The sequence below is a fragment of the Pygoscelis adeliae genome, unplaced genomic scaffold (genome assembly GCF_000699105.1).
Source record: "Pygoscelis adeliae isolate BGI_AS28 unplaced genomic scaffold, ASM69910v1 Scaffold63, whole genome shotgun sequence".
Taxonomy (NCBI): Eukaryota; Metazoa; Chordata; class Aves; order Sphenisciformes; family Spheniscidae; genus Pygoscelis; species Pygoscelis adeliae.
The window spans coordinates 6,465,429-6,491,333 of record NW_008824414.1 but is presented as its reverse complement, the minus strand read 5'-3'; the positions used below and the strand labels follow the sequence as shown (position 1 = coordinate 6,491,333).

General features: G+C 39.0%; 1 protein-coding gene across 1 annotated transcript in view; it reads right to left on the bottom strand.

Annotated features, from left to right (window-relative positions):
* Window positions 1-18,419: 18,419 nt before the first annotated feature.
* NFATC3 (nuclear factor of activated T-cells, cytoplasmic, calcineurin-dependent 3) overlaps window positions 18,420-25,905 on the bottom strand; it is a 72,037-nt gene continuing 64,551 nt past the window's right edge. The window contains exon 10 of the mRNA XM_009320852.1: window positions 18,420-21,960. Coding sequence (XP_009319127.1) covers window positions 21,836-21,960 — 125 coding nt within the window. The 3' untranslated portion in view covers window positions 18,420-21,835. The remainder of the gene's footprint in view (window positions 21,961-25,905) is intronic.

The window sequence follows — 25,905 nt, the reverse complement described above, 5'->3', positions numbered from 1 at the left end:
CAGAGCGGTTTCCCTGGGGGGTCGGCTCCAGGGCTGGGGGGGGACAGAGGAGCCCGATCACAGCAGGTGGCTGTGGCCCCGGAGGGCCCGTCTCCCCGCCATGTCAGAGGGCACGTCGGCCTCCCTCCACCATGTCCTGAGACCTCACATCACATTTTTTTCCCTAGCCACTGGCACAAACAGACTGTGTTTGCAGTTGGCATTTGATGTTTTTTTGCAACAGGCTAAGGAACAAATCCCACCAGTTAGGCCCTCCTTTCCGGGCCTGCTGGATGCGGCCCAGCAGACGGGCTGCCCCTGAGGGTTTATGTGGCTCAGCTGTGAGAGGGGGGAGTCTGCTCTGAGGCCAGGAGGAGGGGCTGTGCTGAGGCAGATAAATTTTGAATGTTGGAGGCCGCAGGTATGGCAGGTAACTTCTGGAAGTAAAGGTGTGCTTACATTTCTACCTTAGCTGTGCTCTCGAAGCAGCATGCACCAGAAATAATGTCGATTTGGAGCTGCTTACTTGCCATCTGACAGTAGAGGCTTTATAGTGGATGAGCTGGAGTTGAAATCCAAGAGTTCTCCTTTACAAATGGAACATAAACACTTGTATCACACGTCTTTGAATGATAGCATACGTCACTGGAGAAGGCTGGGAACTTGGGGTAAGGCCTAAATATTTTTTATTTTCTTCAATGTTTCTTTCAATATTTTCTTCAACATTTATTCCTTGTAATTGAATTGTTAGATCATGCCATGTTGCAGAAGCCGTATCAAAGGGATTGCTGTCTTTACGTGCATGTGGTTTAATGGAATAAGAAAAATAAATACAGAAAGTGTTAAATTTTAACTGTTCCGCCAAAGAAGTGAAGTTTGGGAAAGAACTGTGACTCGACCACTACTGTTGATAAAGAAAGGGTCCTCACACTCTGTCATCAGCCACAAAACTTGTTTCTCAAAAAGAAGCTTAATCTGTGCTCACAATCAGCAAAATGCCTTACCTGCACTTGTATTGCCATACTATATAATTGAAGAACAGGATTAGCATTGTTCATGTTTTGCCTCTTAGCTTCGTGCTTCTGATAGTGCTAGTTTGGAGATGATACCTTTACTCGTGTATTTCTGTTCCCATTCTCTTGATACTGATGGTTTTACCTAGAAATTATTTATATCTTGGTCATCCCATGGGGGGTTCCTCCCCAGTTTAGAGAGAAGATAGCTTATTCTTACTACTTTTGTTTGAGGTTAGGTGAGACTGAAGAGTTTGAAATGGCCGTTCTCTATGTTAATACTTGCAGCTGTGTTTCTAGATCAGGTGTTTTGCGTTGGAATTTCTTCATTTGCAGAGCAGACTCACACTAGATAGGCTTATAAGTTTTGCTTGTTTATATGAACTAAGATATTGTCAACAAACTTTTGTTAGTGAAACTCAATTCCTGATTTTTTTTTTTAAAGAAAAAAAGCCTTTCAAACACCTTCATTTTTGAAATACTATTTGTTTCGTTTCAGTCAGTTAAAATTAATCACAAGACTTGCTGTTTAACCAGTTGCATCCTGTTTTGTGTAGATCTGTATTTGACAAAGTTTGTGGTAATGAATTTTGAGTTTACCACTTACAGTATCTTCTAAAAGCTAATTGCATCTAAAAATAGCCTGAAATATTCTAAAGCGGAAAACTCTGCGGATATGTGCCAAGGTTTGCCAGTAGTCAATTTAAAACTTTGTCTTTTTTAGACCTACTTGTTATATGGATTTTTAAAAAGCAAACCCAAAATAAACCAGATGTCTGATTTTTTTTTTTTTAATATATATATATAATCAGGTGAGGGCTACTATATTATTTAGCTGGATATGCAGTTGGACAATGTAAATATTCAAATAAAGATGATGGTATGTTAATCTAGACTTGCCAATTGCTGTTTCTTATATTGGTGTGTTACTATATTCCTTTTTCATTTTACTTTATATACTTGATTTTTTAAAAACTGTCTAGCTATTTGATGTTGCTTTCTATGTGCTTGCTGATAATAAAAAGAGTTTAAATACAATGCCTTCTCCTCTGTATACATTACTAAAGTACTGCTATGAGCATCTATTTAATGTTAGCTGTGTCTTTGAGAGAATATTTTTTGCTGTGGGTTGGTGGCTTGGTTTTTTTTTTTTTGGTAATCTTTATTTAGTGGCAGGAGTAGGAGTTTTTAGATTTGTCAGAAGCATCAGTGGGTTTTTAGTTTGGTGTCGTAATTTTGTTAAACTGTTGGTTTGGTGTTTACTGCCTACATTAATCTTTGCTACCAGTAGATGTCCCCTTTCGATCAGGGTTTGCAAGTACTTGAACTACAAATGCTTGGGGGCCTGGAGTTTCGTTGTTAGCAACTGCAGTAGAAGCTTCTGCATACCAGTGTCAGTAAATAAGCTGATGTCCATTAGTCTTAAAATCGGAGGTCATTATGTTTCCCGTAAAACAGTTGATTTTTTTTTTTTGTTTTTGTTCTTGTTTTTCTATTTTAAATGTTTTCTGTGAAGAGTGGTGTGTTCATTGATATTTGATAGGGTTGTTTTGAAATGTACAAATTTATTTCAAATTGTGAAAATTATGGTAGTGTCTGACTCTAGTAGGAAAAACAAACTTTAAAAAATTGCTCTGCAAAAAGAAATCATTAAAATATCTAACAGAAATCCAGTGGAAGTGGTTGGACAAAAGCAGTGCTTTAAGTGTGACCCAAATGTGAACGTACTATTTTAGAACATAAGAAACTATGGGACGAAGAAATGAAAGCGAAATGACTCTTTAGTCTTCTGGCTTTAAGAAAGAAAAAATTTATACCAATAGCATACAGTTAAAGGTTTGCAACCGATTAAATTTGATGATTTACTTGCTCTTGGCCTTGTGGTTGGTTCTTGGTTTCCTTGTGCAGTATAATGGCCTCAGTATTGGCAGGGTTCCTCTTTGAGAGGTGGTGACTTTCTCAAGCTGCTTGTTCAGCTCCTCATTGCTGGGGGTTGTAAACTACTGTTGGCAGAGAGCAAATGTTCTTGTTGTTTTGGATCCTGTTTCCAGCCTACTCCAGATCCACAGCTGCTGGATATCCTGGCACGGTGGCCAGATATACAGGGGCAGCAGTAACTGCCCTCCTCCTGACACTGCCTTTGCAGAGCAGGCTGTGCACATGGCTGTGAGGGAGCTGGAGCTCAGCTTGAGGAGAACCAGACTTGACATTTACTTTGCCCTTCCATCTAAGGCCCGTGTCTGATGTTCTGAATCACCCTGTATGTGCTAATTTCCTCTCATAAAGAAAAAGCGAAATTGATGATGTAGGCTTGTTTTCATTTTCAGCCTTTCCCCCATCTCCCAGGTCATTTCCTTTGGTCGTGTTGAGCACCGTGAACTGACAGTCTTCAGAAATTCTCTTTTAGAGGATCTCGTGCACATTAATCACTCAGACTATAGTGTGTATGTAGTATAGAAAGAGGTATCCTAAAAATTGGGAGGGGTTTTTACTCTTTAGTATTAGAACTTCTTGTGTTGCTCTAGCACTTGCCACATTTTGGGACTGCCTCATTTGTTCCAGAGAGAATTCTGTGAAATTAGGAATGATTGGGGGGGGGGGGAAGGGGATTTGTATATCAATAGTTCCGCTATTTAAAAAATTAAACAAACAAACACTCTCTCCCACAACCCTTAACCTTCAAACACGTGAGTTGTCTTTGTAGATTTTTGTTTCTTTGAAGCATTCCCTGTATTGAGTGTCATGATGTTTCCCACACAGTTCAAGAATAAGTGAGGTATTTTAAACTCAATTACAATGTGAACGAAGCAATAGAACTATAAGGAAAAAATCATTCGCTCTTGAAGTGAGGAGTTTATAAAGGAAACTTGTGTTTTGTTAAAAAAAAATACAATAAACTCATTTGCAAGATATATTTTTAAGTGAAAGCATATAAACCCCTAATTTTTGACATTAGAAATTCTAGTTTTAAAATGCTGGAGTTTTTTCCTTTCCTCTTTTTTCTTTTCCTTCTTCCTGTAAGTGTAATGAGTATTTATTTTACTCAGACTTCTGACCCTGCACTAAGAACGTTGAGGTAGCGAAAGTACAAAGGAATGGTTAGAAACAAGGGAGAGTTTAGAGAAAAGTTAGCAAGGTTGAGCCAATACCAATAGAATAAAAAATTTAGACTTACGAGAATGCAACCCACCTTGTGTCAAAAGCCTGGGAACGTTCAATGCCTTTTACTGCTTGTCAACCTTCAAGGACATTCTTCCCTTCTTGAGTAAAAATGTGAACAACAACATGTTGCATTGCTTTTATTTTGGGAGAGCAGCTTTTACAATAGACCTGATGAATGTGCAATTGTTCCGGTTTATATCAATTTCTTGTACCGGTCCCTACCTTCTAGCTTGGCTGTTACAGCACTGTAACCTTAGAAAGTTGTTGTTGTTGCTGGTTTTTTGTTTTTAATCATCACCTGTTATCAGCACTTAATTTTCTGCTTGCTGGGGGTGGGGGAAAAGCTAATGTGCTACTGCCATGAGTCACTTGTATGTGTACATTCTCTTTTAAAATAACTTAGGATGCTTGAAATTCATGCACATGTAGCTTTTGAAATATGTATTTATGTGCAAAAACCTTCAAAATCTTTACTCTGAGTGCTTTTAAAAGGATGATATTAAAAAGTATGCAAGAGCAAAATGAAGGAAATGTTACATTTCTTCTTATCACCATCCACAAGAACGGACTAGAGGTGGAAGGAAATCACATCAGAATAACTGAGGAGAGGAAGAGTGAAACGCATTATGGTATTTTGGAGAGGGGGAGGCTTACAGGAATTTTCTTCCAGAAGCTCTGAAAAACTGTTGATAGGTTTGTTGGAAAAATCTCTCTGATGTGTGCAATGCAGTAGCAGTAGAATTTAGCTTTCTTTGCTGCATTGAGGGCTAGCACTTGTGGGCTTGTCAGGAAGCATAAGATCTTTTCCTGATGTTTTCTGTACTATTTTGCTGTTAGGGAACTGTCTTCCTACATCCAGGTGTGTACTGCCTTCATCATGGATGGCAGATACACAAAACCCTGCTGTGGGAGAAAAGTAAAGGTGTGCTGTAACTGAACAGCAGAAAGGCAGGCGAGGAGTAGGTGCTTCCTCATCTCTAGTCAAGGCATGAGAGGCTAAGTGAGGAAAGAACAGTTTGAGTCTCATCTTGAGTGTAACATTTGTTGTTACAACTTAATCCAATGAATTCTCACTTAAACATGCTCTGAAAATGTGAGTCTCGTTCCTGTTGGATAGGTGTGTGTTTCTTTTGTTTGATGCAATGTGGTCCTTGTGCAATCATGAATTTTACTGTGAAAACCCACGCAAACTACATTGAATATTAATTGTAGTAATAGCATGAATTTAAAATGTCCTTGAAAAGGTCAGGACTACCTTTTTTGAAAAGCAATGTGTGCTAACGACAGGGGAAATTGTGAATGCAGTGAAGGCAATATTGAGGGTTAGTTTGTTGTGGGTTTTTTTTCCCCTTTCTGTTCACTGGCACCAGGAGATCATCCAATTGTTCTTTTTTTAAATATAGCCATTCTGAGGAAATAGCATGGTGATGTAGTGTAGTAACTTGCAACTGAAGTGGGCCTGAAGACCTTCCAACTACAGGGCAAGTTCAATTTTGGATATTGTGGCTTTCAGAGGGTTTGTAATGACTAGACTGTTTTGGCTAGTGGCATAGAGATTAACATCACTTTTCTAAGGATTTAGAAGGTGGTATGATTTTCTGACCTGTTTTGAACAGGAAAAGCAGGTTGGAAATATGCTGAGGAGGCAGTCTGCAGCATTAGCCAATATTGTGGATAGGATGGGGTGAGCTGGAGGCAAAGAGCATAACTGCTGGCAGACTATTCTTGGGATAATTCTGGATAGGCCAGAAATGGAGCAGTGAAAGTGAGGAGAAAAACCAGCCAAAGCACTTTGTAGATTTAACTAAGCTAGCTTTGAGCTGGGCGGCTCTGGAACTGCCAGCAACGCAGCCTCAGTAGCACTGAGTGTAGTTAAGTCAAAAAGCTGGACAAGTAGGGATGCAGTTAACAGCACAGAGGCCATTCTGCTCATGTTGCGAGTCTCGTGAGCTGCCGTCGCAACTGATTATAAAATGATGGACTCTAGATTTTTTTTTTTGAGACAATTAAGATAAATGCAAGTGGGGGAAAGGTTGCTGGATACAATTGCAGTTTGTTCGTTGCACATCTGTCACTGAGTGTAAATGAAGGTTTAGCCTTTATATGTAGAATAGGAAATTGAAATTGGAAGGAAGAGCCAAGGAACAGCTTTTCTTATGCCAGCACCTCAGTTTTCATTCCTGTAAAACAAGGCTTACTTAGCAAGAGGGAACATGTAATATTTGTATTGATGGCACTGTAAAAAGCACATAACTTTGAGGAGTAATTATGGAGCTGGTAATGAAGCAGACGCCCTTAGATCTTAGAACCCTTGAATTTGTAACTCTGGCATTTGAGTCAGAAATTCCTCAGAAAAGCTGTTGCTAAATTAATGAGTCGCTTTTGAATTCTATTTAGCAAGCACAGCATGTCTCTTCAGAAATTCTTCTCATTCCTATGTATTGTTACCGATTTCAGAAATATTCAGTTTCATATTAGCTATAGATTTAAAATTTGTGAAGTATTCAGGAAAAATATGGCTGCTGTTTAACAGACTATGCCACTAAAAATTGAACTCCATAAACTCTTTGTGTAAGAGGACTTGCATTTTTTCCTGAATGCTCAAAACCACTGCCCTCCCTGCCCCCACTTGAATGTTTTTCTCTATTGTTCAGTGTACCCAGGAAAAATAAGACTCTGTGGTTTATCATTCATTTTTATTTTTTACCCACATAAACCATAGGGTGTTTTTTGAATTTTCTTATTAAAAACACTCCATCCTTAGTCCCCCAAATCAACAGTGGAACGTTGATACCTAAGAGATTAGTTTTTCAGTACCTTTCTTGATGCAAGTAACACACAGTGCTTTGCAGATCCATGTTGTTTAGATAGTATTGTGAGTGAGTAGCCGTGCTGTGCAGGATGGTGACTAGTATGACAGTCTGCTTCACTGGAAGATACAATGTTGGAGAGAATACCAGTTATCCCCTCTTCTCTCTTAAATGGGTTCTGCTGATGTGCTTTAGAAATTATATAAAGTTTCACGCTTGCTGCCCTTCAATCACTCCAAATTTGATAGATTTACAACAAGACATTTTTCATGAGTGACAAATAAAATCTAAGATCTGAAACTCAACCTCGCTGATTCTTCACCAATGGCAAGGTTTGCAAATAGATGACCATGAATAACACAGAAAATAATCCAAAATACTCCCTGTGACTGTGGTGGCTTTACAGTGCTAAAAGGAGTAAAGCATGGTGGGTTTGTATGTGGTTTTTTTAATATGAAAATGGAAGTGGCAATTTATACCAAGGGTGATATAATAAAATCAGTGTGAAAGGAAAGCTTTTGTCCTACCTTTTGATGCTCATGAGTAGCTCCTCAAATTGTGTTTCCAGTACGCCTTTGTGGCACAGCCTAGACTGTGTTTCAGATCTAAGGGTCTCGCGTTTCTCTGGCCTGTTCTTTGTGTATATATCCCACTTCTGTATGGTGGACACTTTGTAACCTCTGCATAGCAAGCATTTTATATCGAGTTATCTGTTGTGTGATTTTTCTTAAACCTTTCTCTGAATGGACTGCAGAAGTAGTCTAGGCCAGCAATCTGCCCAAAGCAACAGCCATCACTGCCCAGGTTTCCTCTGGTATTCCCTAAATCTAGACTTCGTTTGTGAAAGGAGCTCATCTAGTTTTGGCTACCTTTGCGTATATTTGAAGCATGCTGTTAACATTTAGTTTAAAATTGTCTTTTTTTACATGCTCTATTTTCACATAGTATCTCAACACTGAATAAGATCAGTAACTTGTGATTTTATTTTTTTTTTATTCCCTCCTTCCCCCCCAATTGTTCAGACTTTCATTTAGAAGCACAAAGAACTAGCTTTTTAAAAAAATGTTATTTTTCTAGGTGAATACGGTAAATGCAGTCCATTTCAGACCAATAGTCAAACCGCACATATAGCCTTTTGACTCAAATGTATAAAAGTATTGAAGATAATGTTCTCTTGATAATGCTTCATGATGGGAAAGCATTCCTCCCTTTCAAAAAGTGCCTCTGCATTTATCTTACTGCAGCGTTCCCTAAAAGATTGCTAATGTGGAGCTTTATAAATAATCCTTTCTGTACTGCTGTAAGAGTAATTTAATGGACGTTTCTGGGAGGACATGCTGATGGGAAGGTATTTAGAGGAAGTATCAAGGGGTGTCTGACAAACTGAGGTGCGTGGTTTGGCTTTTAAGTCAGAGCTCAGAGCAGAGGGGAGGGTGTTGAAGTTGGTGAATACGGTTTGCTGCTCTGCAGTGTGAGCCCGCTTTGTGCCTACTGTTCCCAGCCCACCCACCATCTTCTGAGAAGAGCTCAGCTTTTCAACTGTTGTAAACATTGCTCCAGCTGTGTGAAGCCAGTGGAGTGGCTAGGCTAGTTGTGGAAGGCCAACCAAGGCCAGCCTTAATTATGCAGACTTTTTAGAGAAAATAATTTTATGTTCCCAACACTGAGCAAACGACGATTTCCTCTTAACCCTACTATAGCAGGAAGCCCTTTTCCTGAAGGACAAGTTTTTTTCCTTTTGGAATGGCTTCTCTTCCTGAAAGCCCTCACTGAATCATCAGCCCAGCTGGCCGTGCCTCTGAATCCAGCCCCTTTTGCCAAATGTCTTGTTTCTTACAAAGGGAGGTTTCTCCATGCAAAATTCTGCAATACTTTTTAGACAAATAAGGCTGTAGAGGTGGGGTTTTTTTCCTCAATTTTTTTTTTGAGACATGCACTGTGGTAAATTTTGGGATACCAGGAATCTGTTCTGTAAGACTTAATGCTGCCTTTCATAAGTACACCTTCATGTGTCCTTTTCTTTAGTTGTGCATTTATTTTGTGAAAACAACCAGTTGTGTAATACTATCTTTCAGGTAGTACCTTTTGTGGCAGGGGGAGACTGAAGACTTTCTGAGCAGTTGTTTAGCATGGCTGGTGTTTGAGGCAATTGTTTCATGTGGTTTGGATGGTTCTGTACTGTTGTAGGAACAAGAGAGGGACACAGAATTAATTGTCTATATATAAATTATTGATTACTTTTAAATTAATGAAACCGAGAAGGGAAGCATGTGTTGAAAATTTCTAGGGTTCATCAACCACCATCTGTTACTTAAGTGAATTTGATGTTGGGGCATAAATAAGGCATTAGGTGAACCTGAGTATCTTTCAGTAACAGCAGAATTTTGGAGCTGAAAAGGAAGACTGTAAATATGAAATAGTAGGAACAGAATGGAGTGAGATAACTCAAACAGCTCTAACCAAAGAGCTGGCAGAAGGCATTACTGCCATTGCAGATGTATGTTGCAGATAGTAGAAGCGCTTGAAGAGCACTATCCTGTCCCCCTCCCCATGTATTTGCTGCTTAGCAGCTTACTTCCTTCATGAGTACAGCAAGAGCTGGGGACCTGTTGTGAGTGCATCGTCTGAACCTGTCTAATTCTGGCTTTTGAATTTGGGTTCCTAACTAGGAGGATCTGTATCACTGGTCCTTCTCTTCTCCTCCCAAGTGGAATCTGATATGGATTCACTAAGTGGCATGGAGGGGGAAAGCAGCAGTTATCCTTCCATTAGCACCTTAAATTTCCTCTGGTTTGGGACTGACTTTAAATGGTAAATCTATCTGGGAGTGGGGAGGGACATAATTGATAAAGCTGTGAATGGTTAAAAGTTTGAGTTACGGGAAAGATCAGTGATGGAACAACTCATGATCAATATGTGGTATGTTGACAAATACTGAGACTAAAAGGTTCACATCATAACCGATAAGACTTTAAAATGCTTTATATACGTGACCTGAAATGTGAACCAAAACTTATATCAAGTTCTGGGAACTGGCGATCACAGTACTTAACAGAGGTTTTATGTTATCTCTGTGGGACATAGTGGAAAATAACTTGATGGAATTCAAATGATGATTGCTTAAGAAAACATTCACCTTAGTGGCCTGCACAAACTCAGATAATTATGTAATACCTACTTGAAACTCATCTGTATTTCTGCTAGCTGTGATATTTCTTTATTTCTTGACTTCCTATGATTAATATAAAACACTTGCTATGTTCCAGCTGAGTGGAGGTTGTCTCCTTGGTGACTAACATGAATTTTTTAAATTTATTTGAAATATCTCATAATGGAAAGTGAGTTAAAACTGAAATTATAGCACAAATTGTCTATGATACAGTGATACTGAAGAATTAGTACATCCTAAGATATCTTTGTCCATTCTGCCAAAGCTTATTCGATGCTGTGATGTTCTGCCTCCTGTGAGCCTTGGGGTTCAAGTATGTACCCAATAACTGATTGCCCAGCAGAGAGCTTCCCGTATGGCCAACGGTTACTAGAAGTTATTTTTGCCTGTCTGGCACGTGTGCTGTCAGCTCTTCCTCCAGCCGTGCCTTTTGAGTTGGGAACCTGCTCTGTTAGTATTTCAACTGAGTGGGTGGAGTACTGGGTAGCCAGGTCACTTGCTGAAGTGCCCTGAAGTCTCAGTTTATAGATTCACTGTGTGTTAGGATAAGGAATGCCTTGCTGTTACCCAGATTACTTTAACTAGCGTGGGTTAAGTGTGATTTACATTGTGAATACAGCGTTCAATCATAATGCTCAGAGCAAGCAGGTTTGTTGTTTTGTTTTGTTTTTTTTATAAAAGACATAACCAACCAACCCCATATTTAGCCTAGTTGTGTTTATACTGTGTGAGAAAGCTCTCCTTTTGTGTAGTAAACAGCTTTGCTCTTTCCCCTTCTGATAAGAGCTAGTTAAGGGTTTAGCCTTTGTATTTTCCACCTTTTTGGTGGGGCATCTTTAGCTTTTACAGCCATTATTCCCTTTCAAGTCTTCTAGGGGATTTATACCAGTTTAATCTCTCCTGCTGCCCCCCTTCTTCCAGATCCTATTATTTTCTTGAGTAGGAGACAGTTGGACCACCCTCTTAGTTAGCATAAAGGCTGTTTCCCTTTCATATGTATGTAAACGTTTCCACGTTTTAAGCATCAGTTCTTTTACTGAACTGCTTAGGTTTTGCCTCAGTGAGGTGTTAAATTCTCTCCTCTCCCTTTGGCGGATACTGCCCCTTGCTGCAGAACCCAATTTCACTGAGGCCCTGCGTTCTGTACTGGTCTGTACACTGAAAACAGCATGCTGTAGTTACGCATAGCTTATTACTGGCTCTTGATAGAGACCAGACACCACCCACCACTCAGGGGTAGCAGATATCCGACCTCTTGTTCCTTTTCCTCTTTGTAGGCCTCCTAGCATTTTCTCATTTTAAAAGCAAGTCTCCATTGAACTCTTCTGCTTTGTTCTCCTCAGCCCTATGATTAAGCATATGTGATGGCCATGTTAGCAGTGGCACCAGAAATTTGGGCTTTGCTTTCAGTTGGAGACATTGTATCTTGGTTAGTGTCTCCAGGAAAAGGCTATTTTCTATGATTGTTCATAGTCAGAAAAAGGTATAAGATAGTCCCAGCCCTTAGTTAAACAGAAGTAGAAGCAGCAGTGGCTTCACTGGAGCTTGGTACAGAGGGACAGTATAGAGTTGTGAACCTCCTGACTAGCTCTGTTTGGTTCATTGCAGGCAGGCCAAAGCTGTTTTCCTCAGTGACCTTTCTGCATGTGAGATTTCATCTCCTATTCCTGCTTGCTTACGTTTATTTTGTGGGAGTCATACTGAGAATAAAGTGACTCAAAATATACAAATGGGAAGAAATAATTCAAACTGCGTGTGATCCTAAACCTCCCTCTCAGTTGCAAATAAAAAGCTAAAGCTGGTGTGCCATTAACTTCTCACTTTATGCCCAATGTGCGTGCCTTTGGGAAGCTCACAAAGTATAAGCTGGATTCAGGTCTGTGTTTTGTGAGTGCTCGCACCTCATTTGCTAGACAAAAGAGACTTCAGAGAAGTGTCCTGAAAAGTCGGTGAAAAGATGAGTTGTATCTAATTGTTTGTGAACTTTTTTCTTACCCCTGACTTTTCTTGGGGGGGAATTAGAACAGCAGGCATAAAGATGGGATCTCTACATTGATTAAATGTTGTAGTAACCCTGCCCCTGTCCCTAAGCTGCAGTTTGCCTTCTAAAAAAAAAAAAAAAACCACCAACCTAAAAAAGTCAGTATGCTGTTGAGAGTAGAAAACTTGATGGTATGTAACTGACTCAGTAGAGTGCCAGCAATACCAAATGAAGACTTGAAGGTGCTTGCTTGTTGTAAACGAATTTGAGAGCTTGAGAAACACTTCCAGAACAGCTCAACAAGTGAGCTCCACGTATCTCCAGAATGTGATTTTTTTTTTTTTTTTTTAACATCACCGCTGAGCATTTTTTATGTTGCATGATCTCCAGTTCTGATTCTGCTTGCTTGGACCCATCCTCAGCAGATCTCTACTGTCTGTGTAGAGTGATGGCCTTCAGTAATGTGTAAGCTACCCGAGTGTATTTTGGATTAAAGAAACACAATGTAGCTTAAAAAATATCTTACAAGCTGAGTGGAAAGATAGAATTTAATTGCCTTTTTCATTTTCGCTACTTTGTTTATGCAAGACTTAGTCACTATTTAAATATTTAATGTCACTCAGTATTGTACTGTATTTAGGCTGTGTTCTTTCAACCAAATGGGATTTTTTATTACAATTGATAGAATTCCATTTTACTCAGTTAGTCTGGTTTGAACTGCTAAGAGTTCATGTTGGAAAAAATCTTGAGCATAGTGTGATATATGTGCAAGTGATATAGTGATACAAAGCAACGAAGGCACAGTCCCTGTAGGGGGATCCAGGAGGGAGGGCAAAAATGGCACAGAAAAACTGAACGATAAACACTAGAACATGCCCTGCTTAGCCAGTGGTATGTTTAAGTCCTGCTTATCTAAAGGGTGTTTTACACAGCTTAACTGCTATCTAAAAAGTATTGCTAAGAACTTCGCGAGAGATTTTTCTGCTTTCTGCTATGAAGTAGGAGTTGAGGTTAACCTTTTGTAGTGGCGGAGGATGGCAATTGGAGACAGACCTGCTCAGTAACCAAATTTTTTTTTTTCTTTTGTATGTTTTGTATTCTTTCTAGCTAAGGAAACCTTACTGGTTTCCAGTGTCCTTTTAGCAGCTGGATTAGTTCCAAAGGATTTAGGCTCAGACAATCAGCATTTTAGACTCTCAGTGAAACTCTGCTGACAGCCACAAAATGTATGTATGTCTCTCTCTGTCTCTCCAAACCACGATGTCATTCAGCCCAGTATTTGGCCAGTGTTGGATTGCTTGTTTCCTTCATTGTTTGTGCAACTCTTCCATTATAACTTCTGTCAGTGGTGAGGTCAGATGGCAATGACGACATTCTTGGCATAGCTTCTTTTTTTCATATCCTTAGAAAAAATAATCCCATAGTAGCACTTAATTCAGTTTCGGTATTGCCTTATTTGTCCTATTGGCTTGATGACTTGTATTCCTCATCCAGCTACTGTGACTACAGCCAGGCAAATGTCACAGGGTGGTATTTGCTGTTACTTGAATAATGTTTTCCTCGACCTCTCATATTTGCTTTCTGTTGAAGATTTTATGAGCAAATTTTTATTCCTGGTAAGGGAAGAAGCAGTGGGAACATGGAATTGCACAAATGCATGTATCAGCAAAACAGTAAGTGTGCCAATTAGTGCAGCTAGAGACAGGAACAATTACTACAAGAACTTAAGACGATCACACAGCAGACCTGAACAGCAACTGTTCTAAGTAACAGGTAGTTGTAAGGATTAATGTCTTATGAGCAGCCAGTACGCACGGAGACACTGCGTAAAAAGCACATAGTGTACGTATTGAATTAATGGCAGTTAAACTGGAAATCTGCACGGCTGCTGTTTCTGATTTCTAAATGGTTGCACCTGTATTATGATGCATTTCTTACAATGCCAGACCTTAAAACTAAAACATAATTCATTAAATCATAGAAAACCAGTGCTTTGGAGCAGGCTTTGCAGCAGCTTTGAAGGCACTTGTTCAAATGACAGAAGACTGGAAAAATCTGTTCTTACATCATACTTGCAGAATTTCCTACTTGAAAACAGTGACATACTGACTTCTAAGTGTTTGTCTTGTCCTTTTCCAACACATTGTAAGAAAGACTTGGCCGGTGGATACACCAGGGGGTTCATGGAGTATTTACAAACAGATCCTTTTATTACAATGAGGAAAAATTCATGATGCATGTAAGAGAACTGGGAGAATGCTCAGCTATTCTGTTGCGTCTATTTCTTGCAGTGTTGCTGCCACCTTGGCAGAGACAATCCATCGCACCTTTTGTACCAAGCTATGTTAAATTTAGGAAGGCAACCTTGACCTTTCATGCCTTGTCCTAAAAAAAATGCTCAATACCAGATTAAATCCCAAAAGCTGATGTTAGTGTTAAAGCCTGTGTATTGCATGTAAAAGCTATGCTAGCTTTACTCTTTGCTACTTGCAGAAGATTTAGTATGTTAAGAAGTTTGGCTTAGGAACTTGTATGTTTGGTACTAGATGCTACCTACAGTTGTTAAAGTGTAGAGGTGCTTATTGTTTTCCAAAACTACCTGTGTTCTTAGATACTCTCGCCTTTCCAACTGACAAGACTTTTAACAGTCTGCTTCCTTGTCTTCTCTGCTTTTTATTAGAAGGACCTTTCCAAGTCATCAGTCGTTTCTCATTCCACTGACACAAGAACTTCTAAAAGTAGTTGCTCCCTTTTCCCTCCAACTTATTTCATGTGATACCACTGATTATCCAACACTGTATTCCCAAGCAATATTTTCATGAACGTCTGAGTCCTCTTTAGGTGCATCACTTTTCTTTGAAAATTATGACACATTGATCAAACATTACAGAAATGAACAGACTGACAGTAGCTTTTCTCATATACTAGAGGTCAGGTGGATAGAAAGGAGTATGAGTGCACAGGAGGATGGAACTGCATTGGTACTAGAAACAAAAGTGGAGTCTGGTTAAGACTGGTGGAAAAAAACCCCAAAATCAAACACCCAAGAAAGAGCATCTGGGGTTCAAATACTCACTGTGAATTATTTGCAATATGAACTATCAGGCAGTTATCTGTGGGCATTGAACTTCTTGATGCAAGGGGCAGGACCTCTCTGATCAGAACTGCGCTCTATTATTTTCAGACTGTCTTGCCTACATCGCTTTCGGGCCCTTTAGCCCATGCTCTCCATCCTCTTACCTAGACAATCAGTCTGTCCAACCTTCAGGAATTTTCCATGCTGTACATCTTTTTGGTTTCTTCCAGACCCAACTTTTTATACTTTCATTGGTTCCCTTTTATCCTTATGGATAACACGGCTCCTACATGCAAATGTGTTTATCATCAATATATTTGTCTTTTTTTATTGGCTTTGTAATGGTGAATCTTTCTGTAAGAAAAGTTAAATGGCAACATTGTCTTTTGAAATAAATCTGCAAGGGCTGAGGCCCTCAGGTATCAAATGGCTCCTTTTGAGAAAGCTCTATATGCGTGTTTTCTAGATGTCACAAAAACTACTTTTAACAATATTGGGTTTGTTAATTAACGATCTTGCACCAAAACATGGCCTTGCTGAAAAGACAAACAGTGACTCTCTAAGATTTTTTTGTTCTTGGCTTATTTGCCCACCCAGTTTTATTATTCTCCTCTTAAATGCTTGCGTTTCGCTATCACCGTGTATACGCGATTGGGTTTCTGAGGGATGTTCCCAGTGTTTCTTTACGGAAGGTTTAACTCTTTCTGCAGTGTACTGAGAGGTTGGGACTAATGTATTAGATGTGCACAGAAGTTACCATAGCTTGCCAACAGGCTAAGCTATGCACAGGCAGCTTGATGGGACTTCTGTTTAGCTTACTTGGGCATGAGCTATTGAAGTTCTCTTGTATCTACAACTGTATGCATTTCTCTGTGATATACATCAATAGCACCAACACTTAACTAGGTATTTTTATGAATAAAGGAGTCAAATGAGCTGTCATAGAATGACCTTTTTTTTTTTTTTTTTTTTTTTTGGAGGTAGGGAGGGGGAGCCCTGGTAATGGGATCAAGCACAGGCCACACATACTCTTCCTTCCAGCTCTTACCAGCAGATGTCACAATGACAGTAAGGAAGAGAGAAGTTTTTTTTGTTGTTTTTTTTTCTTTCTTCAGTTTCCAGATGGTATTTCAAGATAATAAACTTTAATAATAATAATAAACCAACAAAAACTTCACTCTAAATTTGCAGAAACAGCTCAGAGAACTTGTATAGCTTGACTTCTCTAGCAGATCAATCTTTTCTAAAACAAAATTCATGGTACATACAAGCCTTTGCAAAGCAAGTATCCTACTTTTATTGCTTCTTTAGCTTAAAGTCTGGTTAATTTTTTTCCTCCTGTTCTCTTTTACATGTAGCAGATGTTACTGGTAACAAAGGTAACAGTAGGTTATTGTAAAATAATGTTTCTTAAAGAATGCTGGCAAGTGACAATGCTTTTTGTGTGTTAAGAATGATAAACGTTATCCTTTTTAGTAGGCAGAATAAAGCTCAGTGTTTAACTTCCATTGCCAGAGAAGTCTGTAGGCAAAACTGTACATGAATTTAAGTATATTAGAAATAGTTTTTCTTTTCCATGTTGGATGCTCTTAATGGCCTTTCACACATCTTAATACTTTAATCACTACAGCAGTGGCTAGTTCCTGAATGTTATTCTTGTAAATTAATTAAAGCCAAGGGGAAAAGAAAAAAAAGGTGGGGGGACCATTTGGAAAATATTTCAATCCTCACCCAATTCACTCCAATGGAGTAAGCATTGGATTCAAAGCATACAGTGGTATTTGAGTTAGGCAGGGAGAGGGATAGAAGTCCAGAAACAAGCAGAGGGAAGCAGATAGCACGAGTATTGCTGTGGAATATTGTAAGGAAATACTAGCTACAACAAGAGAAAAGGCCTTGATTTCTGCCAGCACTTCCTTTGGGTTTGGGTCCTAAATGAACAGAAACTTCGATTACTTTTCTAAAGGCACTGACTTTAACGAGATGTTCCTTCCCTCCGCTTACCTGAAATTATGAAGCAGCGTTTTGCAAGGCAGAAGTGGTTTTCACAATGCCTGGAATAAAGTCTCCTCTCCGCAATACAGCAGGTATGGGTGTCAGCGTGAGTGCTCAGCGTTAGCCATGCTCAGATTTAAATGCCCTGGTGTGACTGCATATCCTCTCATCTCTCCTGTCCTATCAATGTTAGTGAATCAGCCTTCAGCCTATTGCATCTGAAAGATGACTTGAATTGACAGTAAAGTATACGCAGTCGATCCATGGATTATTACTAGTGTTGGTATATGCTAATTATATACTGGGTAATCATACTAGAAAACATGTGGAACAGCTTTCAAACTCCTTGCACTATTTTTAGTAAAACACAGATATAATTACTTTGCATTCAGTTACTGGCACTGTAGCTACCCCTTTCTGCTATATTTATAGATAAAAAACATTGCTGAAGGTAATCAGTCAGGACATGCACTCTAAATAAGAGGCTAAGCCTAAACTGGCCCATGTTCTCACCGTGCAATGCGAGTCGGAGATCGCTGTGTGATCACTGCTCCTTTTCTCTCTCGCGGGCAGGTGTGCATTGCGAACCGAAGGCCAGAGCTTTTGCCCAGTGTTCAGTTTGGAACCCTTGCATACCTTAATACACCTAGGGATTCCACAGATAAGGAAAAGACCCTGTAACAAAACTTCGAGGGAGATAATCTCTCCAGTAGCACTAGTATCACTGAGATGAGATGTAGATTTTAAGGCCTGAATCTACTGTACCGTTCCCAAAGGCATGTCCTCAGTACTGCTTGATCAGCCAAGATTTGGCAAATAATTTAGTCTTTGTAGGAATTTTACATCTATTTCTGAAACAGCTTAACTGCATCTTGCCTGTGATAATATCCTTCCAGGAATGGAAATTAGTGTTTATGATGCGCTCCCTGAATAATAATTTCTGGAATAATTTGTCAAAATGATCTTGTGACCGTCTAATTGCAACAATGATACATGCAATAAGAAATCACTGGTTAGTGCAAACTGATACTCTGTCAGCACTGATGACCGTTCATTACACTGTTGCTGGCTCTCAGTTGAGCCCCAAACTCTTATCATATTGCTTCAAAATCGCCACTTTTTCTAGGGGGAGTATTAAACGTCCCTCACTTAATATGTCACAACTGAGCCTAGCCATTTACCACTTTCTTCTCACTCTGCATTTGGGTCTGCATTTTAAATAAATGACAACGCATTTGCATTCTTTTTATTTATTTGAACACTATGATTTAAGAGCCTAAATGCAAGTTTTTCCCTTTATTTCTGCAAGTAGCACTGCAATCATAACTTACAAAAATGTTTAAAATACAAAATGTACATGAAATTACAATACAAGGCTCTGTAAACATCTAGAACTTAATCTTTATTGTCCCACATTTTTAAATATAAAACTTCAATTTGAACGATTTCCGAACCTCAAGGAATGACATCCATTATGAGTATCAAAAATAGAGTTTTGAAGCTTTGTTTGTATCAGAACAAAACTGTCATGTTGTTTTCATTCTTTGGTTTAAAAAGGATGGCAGTTCCCCTGATAACACGAAAGTTTTACTACAGAAATTCAGATTGCTAGTTTATGGTAATTTCAGAAATCGCCCCCTCCTCCCCCCCCGATTAATATACTACCCCTTAATTTTTTGTTTTTAACATTGATCTTTGACCCTCCTTATAGAAAAGCTACCTCATCATTAAGGCTTTCCTTCAGGATTATCTAAATTATTAAAAAGTTTTGGAAGAGTACTCGGGGAGAAGAAAGGACTTAAGGGCAAGGAAGTGGATGCCAACAGAAGATCAACAGTTGCCGGGTTCTGCTGTTTAATTAAATTTGCATAGTCCAATAGAGATTGTGTGCTTTTTATATCACTAAAATTATACAAGATTAACAGTCTTTACCTACGTTATCACACAAGCTAAAATAAAATTAAGACCCTTGTATTGAAGCTTTTACAAGGCAAATACAAAACTGCTTTAGTATCCAAAGCTATATTGTTTTTTTTAATTTCATTTTTAAATAGGAAAGCGTCTCTATGTCTACAGGCATCAAGGTATTTAAAGGCATCAGAAAAGTTAGTGCATAGCAACTCCGGATTGTTTGGACTCCTATATTTTAGGTACAGTGTGAATTCCAGCTACTTGGAGAACTTGCAAGGAGAGGCTGTACCAGAGGATAAAGGAGCATAAATCCCATACAGCATGAAAAGCTTTTAAGTTAGAATTCTCCTACAAACAATGGTTAATGCAAAAGACACAATACATGAATGAAAACTGGAACATGCCTTGCCACCAGCACACAGTCTGAAGACAATTACATAGTTTACAGTGTTGTGTGGGGTTTTTTTTGTTTTTTTTTTTTTAAGGTGTTAAAAACGTAAGTAGATGTATTTCTGAGCATGTGAATCCTTTTCTAGGATCTTTAACGTAAATGAGTAGAGGACAGAGTAAAGCACCATCGCTGAGGGACAATTACAATATCACACTTTTCAGATTACAGCCCTGCCAATTTTCTTCTGCAGATTTAAAGATTTGCACCATTGAACAATACATTCACAAAAAGGATGCTAAGATTCCCAGCACGCACACAGTGGCCTTGCATTAAGTTGTTTGAAATAACTACGAAACATCAAGATAGTAACCTTAAGCTGCACTCTTAAAAGGAAGTACATAATAAAGAGTTATAATTTCACCCGCTTAATGTATGGTCTTTTTAAAAGTTCATGATTCAGCTATTACAAAGATGCGATTATAGCTACTTCAATGGTATTGCTTGGGCGCTGACTTAAATTTAGGTGTAATGTTTTGCCTTCAAAAGGCTCAATGGAAAGTTTTCCCCATGACTGTCTGCCAAAATGCAACATCAGTAGAATCTGTGTTTACTTTTACAGGGATTATAATTCAGTAATGGTATCCACTTTAAGACCATTTCACTGTAATTTTAAGAATCTATAGTAATTTTCTACAGAAAGAGGCATGTGCTCCACGTGTGTTAAACCACTGAAAACGTCCACGATTGTCTGGACTAGTTTCAATGCAAATACACTTTCTATATTTCAGAATTTTTGAGTGTATTTATTCGCTCTTAATTTTCGTTGGAGCATCACGGCTCACCCAAACAAGGAACTAAAACCATTCTTAAATGTTTTTGAGGTTCAGTATATTTCTGGTCTTACTTTGCCGTGACTGTTGTACCCTGGACGTTCCATACCAGAAAGCTTTGTAAACGACAGTGTCTTCTGGGGAAGGGAAATGTTTCTGGCCTAAGCAGGCGGTTTCAGATCCTCTCCTAGGTTTCTAATCATAGAGGCCTGAGATTTTTCATATCTATGTAAACAGATTGTTTCAAATGTGTCATATCATGCGGGTAAGGGAAATGCATCCTCTGAGCACAGCACAAAGTTTACTGCTGCTATGAATCTTGTGTATTTCTTTGGTAGCTTCTGCTTCACACGTTTACAATTAAACATGGGCAAATTGTACTACCTAATCACTAATTCACAGTAAATTACTTTTTAGCAAACTGACGTTTATAAACAGCTTAAATTTAAGGAACTGTAATTGTCATCTCCTTCGGACTTCCAAGTGGCATGGTCAGGCATACAGCATATAAAAGATACAGATGTGATCAAATGGTTTATTGCATGGAAAACTTGAATGCCACTGAACTGGTGATTTCAAAACCATATTCTGTAGGGATAACAGGAACACTTAGATCCTCAGCAAATATCAAAACTTCTCCTGTATCTAACATGGCTTCGATGTTGCTGTTCTTTAATCTAAAATCCTACTGCTCAAATTTGATTACAAACGTAACTTTCTAAGAAAAAGCTATTTAAAGAAGGAGCCTGTGCTAATAAAGAACAGGAAGATTATCCACAAAGTTATAAAAGTTAAAATTTGGAATGTCATTTCTATCCCAACACTTTCATGATGGAATGGTCTTTTTGCAGCCTATCAAGTAACATTTTCAGTTTATAAACAAGTGCAGATCTACATTTGGCTTTGCTTCCTATGAATCTAAGAAAGAAAACACTACGGTATTTGTATACACAACGGCTTCCATGGCATTGGCTTCAGATGACAGGTATGATTTGCCACTGGAAGATCGTATTAAAAAAAAAGTTAAACAATAGAAGCTTTAAAGGCTTTCCAAAATGACCAAAAGGTGTTACAAATCATCAGTTACAAACTATACTATCTCTAAGGGAAAGCAGCACACTGAAGATGTGTATTAAATCTTTTTCCACATTCAGTACTGTGAATATTATAAGAGCAAACTAACATCTCCACACATCTGAAGCACTTAAAATATAAAAGTATTCTATTTAAATGCAAAAAGCAAAGCTTGTTTGTAACTTTAAAACAGTTAAAATATCTGGTGTAGATTCTGTGTGTCCATTTTAAGAAGTCTCTTTACAGCATCTGAGGAACTATAATTAAAATGCTCTGTCTCTACATCAAAAATGTAACCCACTAAAAGGGCTTTGCAAGGATCCACTGTTCCAGTTCATAAAGGCCACAGAGTTGGAAGCACAGTAAGTCTAAAGAGGAAGAGGACGAAGAAATATTCAGAGAAACTGTTAAGTTTTCGTGGATGTTTAGTTTTAAGCTTATCCGTTACTGGATTCCATCAGATATTCTTGTCTCCAGAGATCCAGGACATGTACGTGCAGACTGGCTGGCCACTGTTGTTCCATGTGACACTGAGATCTGTGACATATCTCTTCCTATGATCTCATTCACTACAAAAAAGAAAAACCAAATAAAAAAAATTAAAAAGTGACTTCTCATGCTTTCCAAAAGGCAGAACTCATCAGTGCATCCCTTTTTAGAAAGAAATATTTCAGTGCTAAGCCTTGCTGCAGTTAAGTAACAGAGGATGAATGAGGGACCCAACTTCAGTAACAGCTGAGCAAGGGCCAGGGGGCGGGGGGGAAGTCCTAGTTTCTCTTAGTATTACACTTCGTACTTACCATGCTCCATGTTGGAGAATCCCTAAAACACTTGAAGAAAATAAGCACATACATATTCATGACAACCAGGTAACGGAAAGGCACAGCATCGGTCAGTTTAGTACAGATTTCCCCACAGAACTCATTCTGTTCAAGAGCGTTATAGGCACAACAAATAACTCTAATAACTCTTGGCTCTTTCAAGCTACTTACAGAACTTCCTCAGAACTTGGATTTGGGTTAACAGAATATTCTTTTTAATACTACATACCTATTTAATCGGCCAGTTTTCTGAATACTTGCATTTCTGAAACTGCAGTAACAAAATCTTCCTTAGTTATCAGTCTAATATGCAGGTCATGTTGTGTGTCAGTGTGTGTGTCAAATTCAGCAAAGGTTAGTCAACTATTGCTATTTACAAGTGAGGGACACCACTGTGAATGTGACAAAGTAGCACTGAAGTTATCAACAAATGACAATTTTGGAGTGTTACTCTGAAGCCTAGATAATTGCTTGCAGTACAATGGAGTTTGGAAGATGACAAAAATAATTATTTGAGCGTAAATGCAGTGATACAAATGTCCATTTTACAAAATGGGCAATGGTAAGTTTAGCTAAGAAAACTGAATAATATTCTAAGCGGAGATGAAAAATATCACATTAAATAGTAATGACAAATTTTAGATAAATATTAGATGATAACCAAAATAAAGATTATTATCTAGTAGTTAGAGGAGGCAGTCAGTCGTGTTGTTTTCCATGATTGAGTGGCAGCAGGTATACAGTGTATCTTATTCAGCAAGACTTTGAATATGCTGAATTATAGTAATAACAGAAAAGCCTCTGACGTGAGTTTGGACCTTCTATGAACGGGCATTTAATGGGATCCTTTTGTTGAGTAAGGACCATTCCTAGGAGAAATAAGAACTTTTTGTTTTGCTAGTGAGCTGCTTCTATTGAAAATCTTAACAGATTCGGAACCTAGGCTTTTGCACTTTTGTTCTCTATGGGGTAACCTACAGAACAATATTGATATACTCCACCACCCTTCTCAATGCTTCCTTCATTTTCCATAGCAGGATTTAGCTTCCTACTTAACCATTCCTGTCTGGTAGAAGCGTAACAAAATCAATCTACAGGTAGTGTAAATTGCTCTTTATGTTTATAGAGTGTTCAACAGTCTAAGCGTTGCCTTTTGCTGCAGCATTAGCATAAGTGGGTCTGAAAGAAAATGTAGTAATATTGTGAATGCTCTGAAGTATGTATAATGTATATAAAATCCAACTCTGAAAACAAGTTTTGTCTATATATATTCTTTTAGTTTACTTAGGAAAGCTTTAAAATCACCTTATGTCACATACCCGTATGTAACCACGGAGGAGGTATTTGTTATCCAAAAGTCAGTCAACGGCAATGGTATTCTCTTGCATGAATGCAAGGCCAGCTTGTTAAAAATACACACTGTGGCAGCCCCAAGGTTAAAACAGTTCAGATGAGCTATGTAGTCACCAATTCCCTCGAGCATTTCAAGACTTGCAATTTATTTGGCTTCAAAAAAAATCTTTTGTTCAATGAACTTAACTGGCACTATGACACTGAAAATTGTGTGACTGCAGGTAGGATACTTTTTCAAGTATTTTTATTATGCTAACACAATGCATAAGTAAACAGCTGTTAAAAAACGACTTTCTCTTTTTAACAAAATTTAGACGTTCACTTAGAAGAACTCTGCTCCATCAGTTTCTGTCAGGGCACTCATTAGCTTGCTCTAACTACAGGGCCTCTAACAGCTATTATCTACTGTATGCTACTGAACAGTTGCTTTGTGCAAATCAAATATTGCAGCTGTTCAGTACTACTAAAACTTTGATGAGCAGTACAATAAAAAGCAACATAGCTAAATACCTTTTATATTTTGAAATTATTAGACGGTTACTTTAAGTTTTGATAGATGATACGTAACTGTACTGGCAACATCAGAACAAACTGGTCTATAGCGTTGCAACGTTTTGTAGTTCCCACAGGCAGAGGTGTTTAACTGAACAGCATGTAGCCATGTGGCATAAAATTTTCCTTAAATCACATTACACTGTGAATACAATAGCTGGTCACGTGGTCTTTTATTTGCCAAAGTTCTGCATAATTCATTCTGTAGAGTATTAAATTAATGCTACAGGTTAGTTTGTGTTGTTTTGGTTTTTTAATTTTTTTGTCAATTTGTTTACAAGAAGCTGTTTTATAGCTCGGTGCAATAACGCTGTCATACCTTTCTTTTTGCTGTTGGAGAACTTCTTTTGGCAACGTTTTTTAGCATGTGGCCAGTACAGATTTATCTGGTTTATATGGATTTACATTAGAAACATCTACCATTTCTAAGGGAAATGCAGTACCATGTCATCTTCCCAACAGAAAATTCTAGTGGAGTTGTTTTACTTGCCACAGTGATTTTGTTAGGATTGCTAATTTTTAAACCCAACCAGTATTCAAGTGAGTGTGGTTTGGTTTTTGTTTTTTTTTTTTTTTTTTCCATTTGTTTAAATAAGAAGTATCTAAAGCGGTGTTTTGTCAGAGCACCGTGCAGGCCTAAATAAAAGGCCAGAATCCTTTTTCTGCTGTGTCTGGCAAAGGTGTCTTTTCACTTTTTCACAGATCATAGCCTCCTGACTAACACATCTTTCTATTTTATACTTTCCAAGAGTGCCCATTTCAGCTGTCTGGAAATTTGTAAGCAACAAATGGATAGGGGAAGCCTGCAGACTCTGGAAGACTATATGTTGGTTTAGATTATGTACAGATGGTGGTAGAAATGCTTCAAAGAAAGCGCAGCCTGCAGAAGCCAGCAGCTGAGATCAAAGTGCTCTAACCTTTTGCAGTGCAATAGTCTGGCTGCCAGGTTTGAGACAACTGGGCAGGGCGGTATCGGGAGTGATGCGGTAACAGGCTAAGTGAGGCACAGGTCTGCTGCCTGACTGGCTGTGCCCAACATGCTTGTGAGCGGTGGAAGGGATGAGTGGGGACAGTGGGGAGCACCGATCCAGCATGCAGGCTAGCAGCTGGAGGAATGAAACAGGAGACCTGGTTACCTAGGATATGGAGAACGCTGTGGTACTCAATGACTTTTTTGCCTCAGTCTTCACTGGCAAGTGCTCGGGCCTCACTGCCCAAGCTGCAGAAGGCAAAGGCGGGGACTGGGAGAATGAAGATCCACCTACTGTGGGAGAACACCAGGTTCGAGACTATCTAAGGCAACTGAAGGTGCACAAGTCCATGGGACCCGATGAGATCCATCCGCGGGTCCTGAGGGAACTAGCAGATGAAGCTAAGCCACTATCCATCGTATTTAAGAAGTCGTGGCAGTCTGGAGAAGTTCCCACTGACTGGAAAAGGGGAAACATAACCCCCATCTTTCAAAAGGGAAAAAAGGAGAACCTGGGGAACTACAGGCCAGTCAGTCTCACCTCTGAGCCTGGGGAGATCATGGAACAGATCCTCCTGGAAGCTATGCTAAGGCACATGGAGGACAGGGAGGTGATTCAAGACAGCCAGCGTGGCTTCACCAAGGGCAAGTCCTGCCTGACTAACCTGGTGGCCTTCTGTGATGGAGTGACTACATCAGTGGACACGGGAAGGGCTACAGATGTTGTCTATCCGGACCTCTGTAAGGCCTTTGACACGGTCCCCCACAACATCCTTCTCTCTAAACTGGAGAGGTATGGATTTGATGGGTGGACTGTC